At 46.5% G+C, this 14,771-nt stretch overlaps 1 protein-coding gene across 1 annotated transcript; it reads left to right on the forward strand.

Annotated features, from left to right (window-relative positions):
• Positions 1-720: 720 nt before the first annotated feature.
• ZNF623 (zinc finger protein 623) lies at positions 721-14,517 on the forward strand. The gene is made up of 2 exons (XM_012648137.1): positions 721-780; positions 12,018-14,517. Exon 2 carries the CDS (start codon positions 12,115-12,117, stop codon positions 13,537-13,539), a length of 1,425 nt encoding a protein of 474 aa, XP_012503591.1. The 5' UTR covers positions 721-780; positions 12,018-12,114; the 3' UTR covers positions 13,540-14,517.
• The last annotated feature ends 254 nt before the right edge of the window (positions 14,518-14,771 follow it).

The following is a 14,771-nucleotide window of genomic DNA, read 5'->3' on the forward strand; positions in this document are numbered from 1 at the left end:
AATTTGTCCATTTCCCCAATGTTTTCAAGTTCATGTTCAGAGATTTTTACAGTATTCAGAGATGATATTTTGTATTTCTGTGCTATCAGTTGTAATATTTCCTTTTTCATTTCTGATTGAGCTTATTAGGGTCCTCTCTTTTCTGTCTCTGGTTAATTTAGCGAGAGAACTATTAATTTTGTTTATCTTTTCAAAGAACCAACTTTTTGTTTTATTAATCTTTTGTAAAATTCTTTTGGACTTCTGCATTTCTCAGAAGCAATGAAATGGTTTTGTTTTTGAATATCTGTATTTACAGCTCACTGGAAATAAAATCTTTCCATCTGTTTACATTTTAGGGGAAAACTACGTAAAAGAGCATGCCACTTTCCCACGCTCTTTCAGGGCTGCAGACAACTGACATAATATCTGGGAGGCTGGTCTCGGGCTGCGGGCGGGCCTCACCGCTGATTTCCAACCCCACCAACTGTCCGAGCCCTGCTTCCCGTAATTCCGCGGAGCTGAGGTACACCCACTGGACGCCCCGGGGCCCTCCAGGCACACTGAGTCCCGTCCGGCCGGAAGCCCACATCACCGAGAGGGGAGCGCCCACCCCCCACCCCGCTCAGCGCTCCTAGAGCGCCGCCGGAAGTTCCTCGGGCGGGGCCTCAGGCGACTTCCGGCTGCGGCGTGCGGGCGGCAGTGCGGGCTTTGTCGGCTGGCCTGGGGAGCCGGCGGCTGCGGGTCCAGCGTTCGGCTCCGATGTCGGACTCGCGCGGTCCTCCTGCCGCCGGGCGCCTGGTGAGTGGCGCGTTCCCGCCGCGGGCGGGGGCGGGCTCAGGGGCCTGGCCTCAGGGCCGGGCAGAGTCCGCCGAGAGGGCCGGCCGGGTATCCGCGGACAGCGGCTCGGTTCTGAGCGCGGCCCACCCCGCGCGATGTCTCGGAGCCTGGGCCTCGGTGAGCCCCTCTCCCTGCAGCAGCCACGGCCGCCTCCGTGAGGCTGCAACTCCGGTCCATGGCCCGCAGCGGCTCTCTCCAACGAGCCCATCTAGGGCCCGAGCCTGTGGTCTTCTCCCAGGAGCTTTGTGTGGGTACACACCTGGTTCCATTCTCTTGGTTTCTTTCCCCATTGCCTCCAGCCCTTTTCCTGGTTCCCAGAGGTTACAAGCTTTAGAGCCTCTAGTTTAAGTTTCTTTGTCACAATTTTTAAGACTACTAAGCCTCTCAGAGGGGCTGCCCCATGTATTTTTAGGGGGCGATAGGTATAGGTGCAGGCGTTACTGCTGTTTTGCTTCAACCCTGCTTGCTCTCTGGGGGCCTTGACACCTCTCCGTGCTGGAGGAGGTGAAGCGCTGGTATCTCTTGTGCTATTGGGGTTAGAGGTGAAGAAGGAAGTGTGATGAACAGAATTTACTTGAAGACTTGGTTGGGCCTGAAGGAGAATTCCCAGATGAGGGGTGGTTTGGCTACAGTGTCCTGACTTTTTCCTGAAAATTCCTTTTCTGCTACAAGTCTTTATAAATTCCAGTGGCCAGCTCGGTGCTGATATCAGGGCCTTCTTACCCTTGTACACTAGGCTGCATCATGGTCAAGGGATCCTCAGGGCCTGACTAGTATGCCAGAGGTTTCCTAGGAGTATCAGCTGGATGCAGATTTTAAACTCAGACAGTTTGTTTGAAGCAGCTCAGGGAGCTGCTGAGCTTTTCAGCACTGCCTCAGGGCCATGGAAGATGACAGGTGAGAGGACACTGGGCTTGTTGGTGCCCTTGGGCAGAGCCCTGAGAGCAGGATGCTAGGAGCAGAAGCCAAAAGGCTTGGGAGGACATTTAGCAGCTGACTACACTTCTCTGTTTGACCCTCAGCTTGTCACCTCCCTGAACCTCATGAGTAGTCCTGAGAGGCATTATGAAGACCGGAATCCTGCCTTGCCTAGCCTATGGCATGCAGCAGGCACTTGACCCATTGGTGACTGCAGTGGGCTCCTGTAGTCAACATCTCACTCAGATGCTCTCTTGCTCTGCTTGTTATTCCTGTAAAGCTCGGCGAACCTTCCTGTTCCTTTCTTTAGGCCATGAGTGACAGATGATGAGAGTCTAAGGCCAGAATATCCCTTTACCAGTGCCGGTGGGAAAGCCAGTGTCGCTGCTGCTGATACGTAACATCAGCTGTGTATTTAGACAATTTCAAGTGATGTTCTATCCAGCAAATCCTACATGTTATAACAGGAGAGGGGTCCATGTAGCACAGTATGTTGTGGAACCACAGTCTGGCATGTATTTCCTTACTTTTGTTCTTTTCAGTTTCTTTAAATGATATGGTATCAATTTAATTTTACTTAAATTTATAGAAGAAAAAGGAGCTAAGCAGAAACTGAAGGTTGCTATTTAAAGATAAATGCTTCTTCAAAGCAAGATATATTTGTTTTTAAAAACTTTCTTTAAAGTTAAAAAAATTTATGAAAATCATTAACAAGTGCACACAGTTTTTTTTTTTTTTTTTGAGACAGAGTCTCACTGTGTTGTGCAGGCTAGAGTGCCGTGGCATCCTAGCTCACAGCAACCTCAAACTCCTGAGCTCAAGCAATCCTTCTGCCTCAGCCTCCCGTGTAGCTGGGACTACAGGCATGTGCCACCATGCCTGGCTAATTTTTTCTATATATTTTTAGTTGTCCAATTAATTTCTTTCTATTTTTAGTAGAGACGGGGTCTCGCTCTTGCTGAGACTGGTTTAAGTGCACACAGTTTTAAGCTATATTCTTATAAGCAGATGCAAGCTTGTTTCCAGGTAGTATAACAGTCATTTTAAAAATTAAAATCAGGCCAGGTGTGGTGGCTCATGCCTGTAATCCCAGCACTTTGGGAGGCCCAGGCAGGAGGACTGCTTGAGATCAGGAGTTCCTGGACCAGTCTGAGCAACATAGCGAGACTATCTCTACACATACACAAATTAGCCAAGTGTGGTGGTGCATGCCTGTAGTCCCAGCTACTTGGGAGGCTAAGGCAGGAGGATTGCTTGAGCTCAAGAGTTTGAGGTTTCAGTGAGCTATGATCACACCACTGTACTCTAGCCTGGGCAACAGAGCAAGACTGTCTCAAAAAAAAAAAAAATTAGAACCTATCACTGACTTCCAAAACAAACAAGAAACCAACATCCCCACCCTCTTTGTTTTTAGTTAAGAAAAATGACAAGGGTTAAAATATAAGCTTACTTTCTTAATACTAATCCCAGCTGATTTCTAAATAAAATATCCTGTAATAGTGACATCACACTTAGGAAGGGAAAACAGTCTTCCATGATGTGTAAATGGGCACTGGTGCAGACAGACCTAGAGTTGAACCTCAGCTCTGCCTCTCGCTGGAGTAGTGCCCTCGGGTAATTTGCATTCTGTCTTGTCTCCATTTCCTCCTCTGTAAAAGTAGAGTAAATAGCAGGATAATGCTTACCTCCTGAGGTTTGGAGAGCCTGTGAGATAATACCACTCTGAGGTTTGAGGGCCTGATCAGCAGTGTCCCTTTGCCTTTTTCGAGTTCAGAGCCAGTCAAGGCAGAGGAGTAAGGTTTGGGGAGAGCAAATGGTCACTTTATTACTGGCCAAAGCTAAGTTGGAGAGACATTGGACTTCCTCAGACCGAATGCCGGTGAGATGTTGGTCCCCACTCGCAGGCAGCCCTGGATGATGCAGCCTCTCCTCACGGGCTGCCTCACTTAAAAACCCTGGCACACGGACCAAAGTGGAATGGGTGCCCCTGGAAACAGCTGGTTCTGAAGAGGGTTAGGAGAGGGCGGGCTCAAATGCCTCATTCTCCCAACCATTTCATTCTGCCAACACATTCCACCTTTTTGGGAAGGAGAAAATGTTGAGCAGGAGCCCAGAACACTTTAGGGAAAATTCTCCCTCAGGAAACCAGAGGTCTAGGCATGAGTGTTCCCTCCCTTCTGGGGTTCAAAGGAGGTCCTCACTTGGTAAGTCCCTAAGAGTGTACCATCGACTATGATGGGGATGCCACTCAGGGAGCCAGGCACATCTGTGTGTGTGAGCTTGAAGAATGCCGGGAGATACGGGGAATGTGTGGCAGATGAATAGTTACAGTGTGATCCCAGTTTTTATTTTTGAAAAGCATGTGTGTGCATAACTGCATGCATAATTGTATTTAAGCAAAGATCTGGGTGGATGTGTATAACCTAAACAGCTAACAATGGTTTTCTGTTGAATTACCAGGGATTTTCATCATCTGTATATTTGTATTTCTTTATTATTTGAAATACTTTTACAATATGTATCTTGTGTTTTTTTTTTTTTTTTTTTGTGACAGAGTCTTACTCTTGTTGCCCGGGCTGGAGTGCCGTGGCATCAGCCTAGCTCCCAGCAACCTCAAACTCCTGGGCTCAAGCGATCCTTCTGCCTCGGCCTCCCGAGTAGCTGGGACTACAGGCATGCGCCACCATGCCCGGCTAATTTATATATATATATATGTATATATATATATGTTTTTTTTTTAGCTGTCCAGATCATTTCTTTCTATTTTTTAGTAGAGACGGGGTCTTGCTCTTGCTCAGGCTGGTCTCGAACTCCTGACCTTGATCGATCCACCCGCCTCGGCCTCCCAGAGTGCTAGGATTACAGGCGTGAGCCACCGCGCCCGGCCTGTATCTTGTGTTTTTAATTACTAAGAATTAAAGAGAATTTATCAAAGTAAAGGAGGATATTAAAAATGAATAGTATGGTCCTGATTTCATAAAATACTGAGCAGAAACAGACCAGAAGGAAAAATGTTAACTGGTAATCTGTGTGGTGGGCTCATTTTTCTCAGTAAGCATAATTTACCTTTGTATATTAAAAAAAATAACAGTTAAAAGTACTTTTTTTAAGCGGGAGAAAGATTTAAAAATTTGTTAGTGGTCCTTTAGCTCAGAAAATATTTTCAGTGAATACCATTGGGGAGTGATTGTAAATGCTACGTCACAGGGCCAGAGGGTCTAGCCACTGTAGGAGGCAGGACTTCCGGACTAATTTTGCAAGCAAATCTCCTGGGGATAGAAATGCCTCCTGCAGACTTACGTGCTGCCTCTCAACCTTATTGTCAGTTAATGGTATTAGATTTGAATTTCATTATCATCACAGGGAGTCTTGCATCTGAATATTTGGGTTGTATATTAGCATTATTTAAGACATAGATTAAAATTGCTGTAACAGAGATTCAACATACAGTGTTCCAAACAAGTAACTTGATTTCTCACTCCATCTCAAAGGTGGGCGGTGGCTCTGGGCAGGGAGGTGGCCCTTCAGGACCCTGGCTGCTCTGCCCCACAGGGAGAGAGAGAGTGGACATCGTGCATATGTCACTTCCCCTCTCATCTTGTTGGCTAGATCTTTGTCACAAGGTCACACCTCACGTAAGTGGAAACTAGGAAATGTCATTTGCTGAGCAGCCATTAGTAATTTGGCAGAGTTTCTCACATTAAAAGGTAGGAGGAAAGCAGGAATGCTGGCAGATCTTTAGTCTGTGCTGTAATTTACCCCACTGGCCACTCAAGTGTCAGGAAGATCCATCATTCCACACGTGGGACATACAGGCATACCTGGGAGATATTGCCGGTTACCACCAAAATAAAGTGACTATTGCAATAAAACGTGTCATATGAACTTTATGGTTTCCCAGTGCATATAAAAGTTATGTTTACATTATACTGTAGTTTATTAAGTGTGTAATAGCGTTATACCTTAAATAATATACATACCTTAATTTAAAAGTATTTTATTGCTAAACAATGTTAAGAGCCATCTGGTTCTTCAGCAAGTTGTCATTTTTTGCTGGCGGAGGGTCTTGGCTCAGTGTTTGGCTGCTGACTGATCAGGGTGATGGCTGATGAAAGTTGGGATCAATGTGGCAATTTTCTTAAGACAACAAAGTTTACTGCATCAATCTACTCTTCCTCATAAAAGATTTCTCTGTAGCATGTGATGCAGTTCGATAGCATTTTACCCACAGTAGAACTTCTTTCAAAATTGAAGTCAATCCCCTCAAATCCTGCCACTGTTTTATCAACTAAGTCAATGTAATATTCTAAATCCTTTGTTGTCATTTCAACAATGTTCACAGCATCTTCACCAGAAGTAGATTCCATCTAAGGAACCACTTTTTTTTTTTGGAGACAGTCCCACAGACACTCAGGCTAGAGTGCTGTGGCATCAGCCTAGCTCACAGCAACCTCAAACTCCTGGGCTCAAGTGATCCTCCTGCCTCAGCTTCCCAAGTAGCTGGGACTATAGGCACATACCACGATGCTCGGCTAATTTTTCTGTTTTTAGTAGAGACAGGGTCTCATTCTTGCTCAGGCTGGTCTTAAACTCCTGACCTTGAGCAATCCTCTGGCCTTGGCCTCCCAGAGTGCTAAGATTATAGGTGTGAGCCACCGCACCCAGCCAACAAACCACTTCCTGTGCCCATCCATAAGAAGCAGCTCCTTGCCTGTTCAAGTTTGATCATGAGATTGCAGCAATTCAGTCACTTCTTCAGTCTCCACTTACAAGTCTAGTTTTCTTGCTGTTTACACCACATCTGCAGTGACTTCCCCCACTGAGGCCTTAAACTCCTCAAAGTCATCCATGAGGGTCAGAATCAACTTCTTCCAAACTCCTGTTAATGTTGATATTTTGACCTCTACCCATAAATCATCAATGTTAATGGCATCTAGAATGGTGAATCCTTTCCACACAGTTTTCAATTTGCTTTGCCCAGATCCATCAGAGGAATCACTATCTGTGGCAGCTATAGCCTTATGAAATGTATTTCATAAATAATAAGACCCGAAACTCAAAATGACTTCTTGATCCATGGGCTGCAGAATGGATGTCTTGTTAGGAGGCATGAAAACATTAATCTTGTATGTCTCCATCAGAGCTCTTGGGGGACCAGATATGTTGTTGATGAGCAATAATATTTTGAAAGGGATCTTTTTTCTGAGTAGTAGGTCTCATCAGTGGGCTTAAAGTATTCAGTAAACCATGTTGTAAATAGATGTGCTGTCACCCAGGCTTTGTTCCGTTTATAGAGCATAGGCAGAGTAGATTTAGCATAATTCTTAAGGGCCCTAGGATTTTCCAGAATGGCAAATGAGCATTGGCTTCAACTTAAAGTCACATTAGCTCCTAACAAGAGAGTCAGCGTGTCCTTTGAAGCTTTGAAGCCAGGCACTGATTTCTGTCTAGCTATGAAAGTCCTAGATGGCATCTTCCAAAAGAAGGCTGTTCCATGCACGTGAAAATCTGTTGTTTAGTGTAGCCACCTTCCTCAGTGATCTTAGCTAGATCTTCTGGATTACTTGCTGCAGCTTCTACATCAGCACTTGTTGTTTCATGTTGTGTGTTATGGAGATGGCTTTTTTCCTTAAACCTCATGAACCAAGCTCTGCTAGCTTCCAACTTTTCTTCCACAGCTTCCTCACCACTCTCAGCCCTCACAGAATTCAGGAGAGTCAGGGCCTCACTCTGGATTAGGCTTTGGCTTAAGGCAGTGTTGTGGCTGGTTTGATCTTCTACCCACACCACTAAACCTTTTCTCCATAGCAGCAATAAGGCCGTTTCATTTCTTTAACATTTGTATGTTCACTGGAGTATCACTTTAATTTCCTTCAAGAAATTTTCCTTTATGTTCACAACTTGGCTGTTTGGCACAAGAGGCCTAGCTTTTGGCCTATCTCGGTTTCTGAGGTGCCGTCCTCACTAAGCTTAATCATTTCTAGCTGTTGATTTAAAGTAAGAGACATGTGACTCTTGCTTTCACTTGAACACTTAGAGTCTATCATAGGGTTATTAATTGGGCTAATTTCAATATTGTTGTGTCTTAGGGAATAGGGAGTCCCTAGGAGATGGGGAGAGACGGGCTGGTTGGTGGAGGAGTCAGATCACATGCAACATTTATAGATTAAGTTTGCCATCTTACGTGGGAGCAGTCCGGGTTGCCCCCAGACAGTTACATTAGGTTTGGATTCCCGTTATCAGCCAGGCACTGCGGATGGAGAGGGCAGAGTTCCGAGGTGTTCCCATAGAGCCATGGCGGTCCCTAGTGTGCACACACATTCTCCCAGTTACTCATTCAAACACTCACCTGGGTACTGGGATGAAGAGATTTGCAGGTCCCAAGTCAGTGACTTAAGATGGAGAGGGTATCCAGGTGGGCCTACCTGATCACACAAGCGCTTTGAAAGCAGATTTTCTCCAGCTAGATGGAGGCCTGAAGGCCAAGACTGGAAGCACGAGAGAGATTCAATGTGCGGTTCCTGCTGGTGTCCTCTAGGAGCAGCTCCCCGTGACAGCCAGCAAGCAAACAGGGTCCTCAGCTTACGATCACAGGGAAGTGGAGTCTGCCAAAAATCTGAACGGGTTCTGAAACAGATTTCCTCCCAGAGTCTCTAAATGAAAACGCAGCACTGTTTGTAACACCCCAAAGTGTGTAACACTTGTGTGGCCTTGAGCAGCTGTCCCAGCCATATGGAGCTGGACTTGAGGCCTACAGAGCTGTGGGATAACAAATGCTTGCTGTTTTAAGCTGCTACATTTGTGGTAAATTATTTTGCAGCAACGGTTAACTACTCGAGTGGGCCTCCCCTAGGAGAGGGCATGACCTTGGGCGAGGCAGATTCCTTTGCTTTAGAGCAGTTCCGAATGAGAATTCCCAGACTGGAGGGTGGGGTGTTGCCCTGCAGAGGGCAGCTGGGCAGAGCATCTAGTACCTGGGTAAGGGGACTAACCCCAGGCCCAGCAGTGCTCTAAAGTAAGCACCCCTGACACTCAGGTGGCAATGTGGAGGGTCCCCACAGCCCTGTGCTCCCACCGGCCATAGTCCTCTCCTGAAGATACCACTGTTTAGGTCCCCCTGGGGTTGGCTTTGTGTGTTTTGAGCTCCATGTGATGGAATCATGCGTTGTGACTCCTTTTGGCCTGGCTGCGTCTGCTCAGCATTTCGTCTGCGGAGCCACCTGCACCTTTGTGTGCAGCTGTTCTTTTCTTTGCCACATATTATTCCCTGTGTGAGTAAGGGAATATCCTCTGTTGCTGGATGTTTGGGTGTTACAAACAGTGCTGCTTTGAACATTCTAACTAAAGACTTTACCAGGGCAGGCTTGCGATTTCTTCCAACAAACAGCGCAATTCCCTTAAAAATAGTCTTTTGGGCTGCTTGCCAGTGATCCATGGGACGGCTCTAGTTTTCAAACCAGCAGAATCTCCCATTTTATTTACTGACTTCGGTGCTGGGCCATCCCCGCCCCCGCCCCATTTCACTGGCAATTATCAGAGACAGCAGTACTTGGTGGGAAGGTGCTACCTCTACCTGACCTTTGCAGCTGGACCGGCTTCCATGTCTGACAAGAACCCCAGTGAAAAGGCTCTTGAGGGGAAGCAGTCGATTTTTTTAGTCCTTGATAGAATCTCAGACGTCACACTGGTAAAGTACAGGTGCCAGGAGAGACACTTTCCCCCACTAGAGCCAACATCCAATATTAAAGTTTCTGTTACTTACTGTTGGCAACAATGTGGAGTGAGGGGCTGCCATTACATAGCAATAATTATAATTACCACGTGTTGTGTGTGTTCTGTGTGTGCATCATTAGAACATCCATTCATACAATAAATATTTACTAAACGTATAACTCTATGCCAGGAATTATGTGGGGTGCTGGAACTGTAGACAGAACACAGTCCCTGCCCACATGGCACTTATATTCTCTAGGGGGAGACAGACAGCAGCAAACATAGTTTGTTGTCTGTGGTGTGTGTATATATCACAATTCATTGATTCCAAGACACCTTTTCTTCATGTTTTAATATCTCTGAAACCGAATTGCCTCTTAGAATTGCTGGAATATTTTAGTTTAAGTTGGTAATTTTATTTTCCTTTATGATACATAAAACAATCATATCTCATAATTGACGGCCCCTCAGCTTGGATAACATACAATCTGTCAGGTAGTAAGAACATGGAGAAAAAGCAGAGTTGGAGATGGGGAGTGTGGGAGGGTGGGGCCGGGGTCACTGAGAGGGTTATCCAAGGATTCTGAGTGACATTGACACGGACATCTGGAGGATACACAGGAGTGGGCCAGGCATATCCTTGGAAGGTGTTTTATAAGAAAGACGAAATGTGAAAAGGCCCCACACAGGCCAGGGACGGCAGGGCCCAGTGCAGCTGGAGAGGGCTGGAGGAGGGGCAGCATGGCCATCATAAGGAAGTTGACTTTGGCTTCATGGGGGATGGGAAAACCTTGTAAGTTTATTAATAGAAAAATGATGTCTGATTTTTGCTTTTAAAGGGTCATTCTGCTGGTGGTGTAGAAAACAGATGGAGAAAGGGAGAAGTAGGGAGAACAGTTAGGAGGCTTCTGCACTTGTGTGATGAGAAATGCTGGTGGTGGTGCCGGAGATGGGAGGAACAGCCAGGCGCTGGGGGTGAGCATGGGGCCAACTGATAGGTAGGTGTGGGCTGAGAGCAAGGGGAGACAGGCCAGGATTACTGCCACATCCGTGGGCTGAACAGATGTGATAATGGAATTGTCACTCACCGATGTGGACAAAACCATAGACGGGGAAATCAGAAGTTAAGGTGGATGTGTTAGGTTTGAAAAGTTTCTGAGAGCGTGAGTGACAATGCCAGGTGAAGAGCTGGTCAGTATGGAAGTCAGGAAGAGGCCAGGGTGGAGTGGACGCGTGTGAGTCTATAGAGTGGGCGTGTGATCCTGAAATGGGTGCGCTCACCTATGGAGTGAATCTGGATGGAGAGGAGTTCTGAGGACAGCCCAGGGCACACTGGAGCCTTGAGGTGCTATCAGAGGACACTGGAATGAGCTGACTGGGAGAATGGAAGGGACCAAGAGAGGTTGTCTTGGAATCCAAGTGAGGACAGCGATTTCAGAAGGAGCGAGTCTCTGGCTGTGATGGGCTGAGTCAGATGTCACACTCCCACCCAGGCTTGGTGAGGGGTGGGCTGCGCCCAACTGCAGTGGGTTCAGGGAAGGACAGTGCATGGGGTGTCGTGCATGGAGGAGGAAGGTGATGGGGCAGTAGCTGGCGGGGGGGCGGGGAATAGAGTCCAGAAAGTTTACTTTTTAGGTGGGAGGAAAGCCCAGTGTTGTTGTGTGCTGATGGGCATGGTGCTGGGAGGGTGGGGGGTTGTGATGGAGCAGAGGGGTGGGCACTTGAGTGGTATCCTGTGGTGGGTGAGAGGGGAAGGGCCCCAGCACACAAGTGGGATGTCAGCCTCAGATGGGATCAACGACAGTTTAACCCATGTAACTGGGGACCAGGGGATGGGTACGGGTATGGGTGGGTTGTAGGTGTGGGAGGAAGTGGATATTCTTGTCTCATTGCTGCCATTTTCTTGTTGAAACAAGAAGCTGAGATGAAGGAGGGCACGTTGGACATTGAAGGAGACAGGACAAAGCAGAGGATGGTCTTTAGGAAAGTTGGGGAAGTGCAGAAAGTTGCCAGCAACTCTCAGGGCCCCCTTAGTCAAGGGCTCTGACATTATAGAGAGCTCATTTGGCATGAATGCAGACACAGATCAGGAGACAATTCCCACAAAAGTGTGGTAGGGCAGGGAGCTTGGAGTATGTGCAAGGGGATGACTATAATGTGGAACCTAAAGTGACTGCAGCACATAGACCATGGGGCCTTAGCTGGCAGGGGCGGGGGGTGGTACATTTGTGTGTTTCTTGGGAAACATATGTCTTAATGATCTTAAAGAGTCTGAGCCCTTCCCCACCCTCTGCCACTCATCTGGGATTCACTGGGGGTCAGAGGAGCTCTATGCACCACAGGCCAGTCTGTTATGGAGCTGGATGTGTTAGCAATGGAGCCACATGAAGCCTTCCGTGTGGGACAGGCTGACTGGGGTGAGGCCAGAGTTGAGTCAGGAGCGGCGGCAGAGGAAGCACTTTCCTGTCCCAGTTGTTGGGCATGCATTTATTTCATCCTCCACCTGCTGCAGCAGACTGCTATCTGTTAACAAAGGTGGAAGATTATCTTGTTCTCTTTTGTTTCAGATTCTAAAGCAGGAATTGGTGAAAAGAAGGGAACTCTGAAGACTGGATTTCTGAGGATGAAAATTTGCACAGTACAACATCAGACAAACTCACAGTGATGGAGCCCCTCATCCCTGAGTCCAGGGAAGTATGTGAACCCAGACTAGGGGAGCTATTGGGAAATGCAGAAGGGCAGAGCCTGGGGAGTTCTCCCTCTCAGGAGGGGGGCTTCAAGCAGATGACTGTTACCCATTGGAAAATCCAAACAGGAGAGACAGCCCAGGCATGCAGTAAGTCAGGAAGAAACCCTATTCTGAACTCAAACCTTCTTATACTTCAGAGTGAGCTTATAGCAGAGGAAACCCATCCTTGTGATATTTGTGGCAAAAGCTTCACATTTAATTCGGACCTAGTTAGACATCAGATTTCTCATACTGGGGAGAAACTTTATAAATGTGATCAATGTGGAAAAGGCTTTGGTCAGAGCTCACACCTTACTGAGCACCAGAGGGTTCACACTGGAGAGAGACTCTATGTATGTAACGTGTGTGGTAAAGACTTCGTTCACTATGCAAATCTTCTCGAGCATCAGCAGGTACACACGGGAGAAAAGCCGTTCAGGTGTACACAATGTGGGAAAGCCTTCTGTCATAGTTCAGACCTGATTCGACACCAGAGGGTTCATACCAGAGAGAGACCTTTTGAATGCAAAGAGTGTGGAAAAGGCTTCAGTCAGAGCTCGCTGCTGATTCGACATCAGAGAATTCACACAGGGGAAAGGCCCTATGAGTGTAATGAATGTGGGAAATCCTTCATCAGGAGCTCAAGCCTTATTCGACATTATCAGATCCACACAGAAGTGAAACAGTATGAATGCAAAGAGTGTGGGAAGGCATTTCGTCATCGCTCAGACCTTATTGAACACCAGAGAATTCACACTGGAGAGAGACCCTTTGAATGTAATGAATGTGGGAAAGCCTTTATTCGAAGTTCAAAGCTCATTCAGCATCAGAGAATTCATACTGGAGAAAGGCCTTATGTATGCAATGAGTGTGGAAAGCGTTTCAGCCAGACGTCAAACTTCACTCAGCATCAGAGGATTCACACTGGAGAGAAACTCTATGAATGTAATGAATGTGGGAAAGCATTCTTTCTGAGCTCATACCTTATTCGACACCAGAAAATTCACACTGGAGAGAGAGTGTATGAATGTAAAGAATGTGGGAAAGCGTTTCTCCAGAAAGCCCATCTCACTGAACATCAGAAGATCCACACTGGGGACAGACCCTTTGAATGCAAAGACTGTGGGAAAGCCTTCATCCAGAGCTCCAAGCTGCTTCTGCATCAGATCATTCACACTGGAGAGAAGCCCTATGTGTGTAGTTATTGTGGGAAAGGCTTTATTCAGAGGTCAAATTTCCTTCAACACCAGAAAATTCATACAGAAGAGAAACTCTATGAATATAGTCAGTATGGGAAAGATTTTAACTCAACTCCAAACTTTAAAAATAATCCAGGTGTTCACCAAGAGGGTTCTCCTTGAGCAAGGCCCCCACACAAAAGTGAGAGATCTGTAGGTCAGGGGGACACACAGAAAACTTACAAAATAATAACTCTCCCTCTCAATGAGTGATGTTTTGAAATGAGTGGTATTAGGATGTACGTGGCTTCAAAGATTTGGACATGTTAGAATTTTGTGAATCACGGACAGGGCTGCTTTGGGACTGTGCTGCCGTCTACCACTTTGCAGCATCACTGGACTCAGTTCTGAATGCTATCCTCGGAGAGCCGTGGGGCTTTACAGCTGAATTTGAGCTGAAACATGGGGACAGGGAGGGGACAGGTATCAAGATATTTATGTTTCATTCACAGATACAGTCCATCTTTGAGTTAAATCCCTTTTAAAGTGGAACTGTTTATCTAATCTTGTTACTTAGAAGAGTGTTACCTAGCAATGTTGACCTATCAAAAAATCAAGTTGGAAAAAGCTAACTTTTATGAAAAACATGACAAACTGGTTCCCTGTTGTCCTTAGGATAAACTCCAGGCTCCTAATCTTCCAATCATGCATCCTAAGACCTCGTGTTCTCTCGTCTCAGGATGCTCCAGCGGCGCTAACTGGTTCGTGTTCCCCACGTGCTCCAAGCTGTTTCCTGCCTTTTTTCTTTTGTTCTTGACTGAATGGTCCCTCCTTTTCTCAGCTGATTAACTCCTAATCACTGTTCAAGACTCACCGTGGCAGCACGTTCGGGACACTTCCCTCGGGCTCAGCTCGGGAGCCCGTCTGTGCTGCTGCTAGTCCATGCTCCCCTCTGTTGCTGTACTTACTTTGGTGTGTTACAGTTATGATTTTATATACCATCTCTTTCATTATATGCTTAGTTCCTTGAGGACAGTGATATCTGGCTGATTTATGTGTCCCCAGTGTCTAGCACAAAGCAATAAAAAACACCCCCAAATCTCTGCGTAATTGGCATTTCTCTTGCATTGTCCTTTCTATACTGGTATTTTTAAAATTTGGGGGTGTTTTTTTTTGTTGTTGTTGTTTCGTATCAGTACAATCTATTCTATTGGAAGTACTTTCTCTCTCAGCCCTGTTACTGTTTTCTGCTCCCACTTGACTTGGAAATTGCAGTCAATCCCTGCACACAGTTCACACCCCTCCTGCTCAATGCCTGTACAGCTCGCTCATGCTGTCTGCTGGACTTGGAGGGCATCATCTTCACTTAGTTGTCTGTGCATCTTTCTAACTCATTGAGAGGCACGGTCCCAGTG

This window comes from Propithecus coquereli, unplaced genomic scaffold (genome assembly GCF_000956105.1).
Source record: "Propithecus coquereli isolate 6110/MARCELLA unplaced genomic scaffold, Pcoq_1.0 Scaffold28, whole genome shotgun sequence".
NCBI lineage: Eukaryota > Metazoa > Chordata > Mammalia > Primates > Indriidae > Propithecus > Propithecus coquereli.

Excerpts from the sequence above, each read along its gene's own strand:
- ZNF623 (XM_012648137.1), top strand. The coding sequence starts at position 12,115 with ATGGAGCCCCTCATCCCTGAGTCCAGGGAAGTATGTGAACCCAGACTA.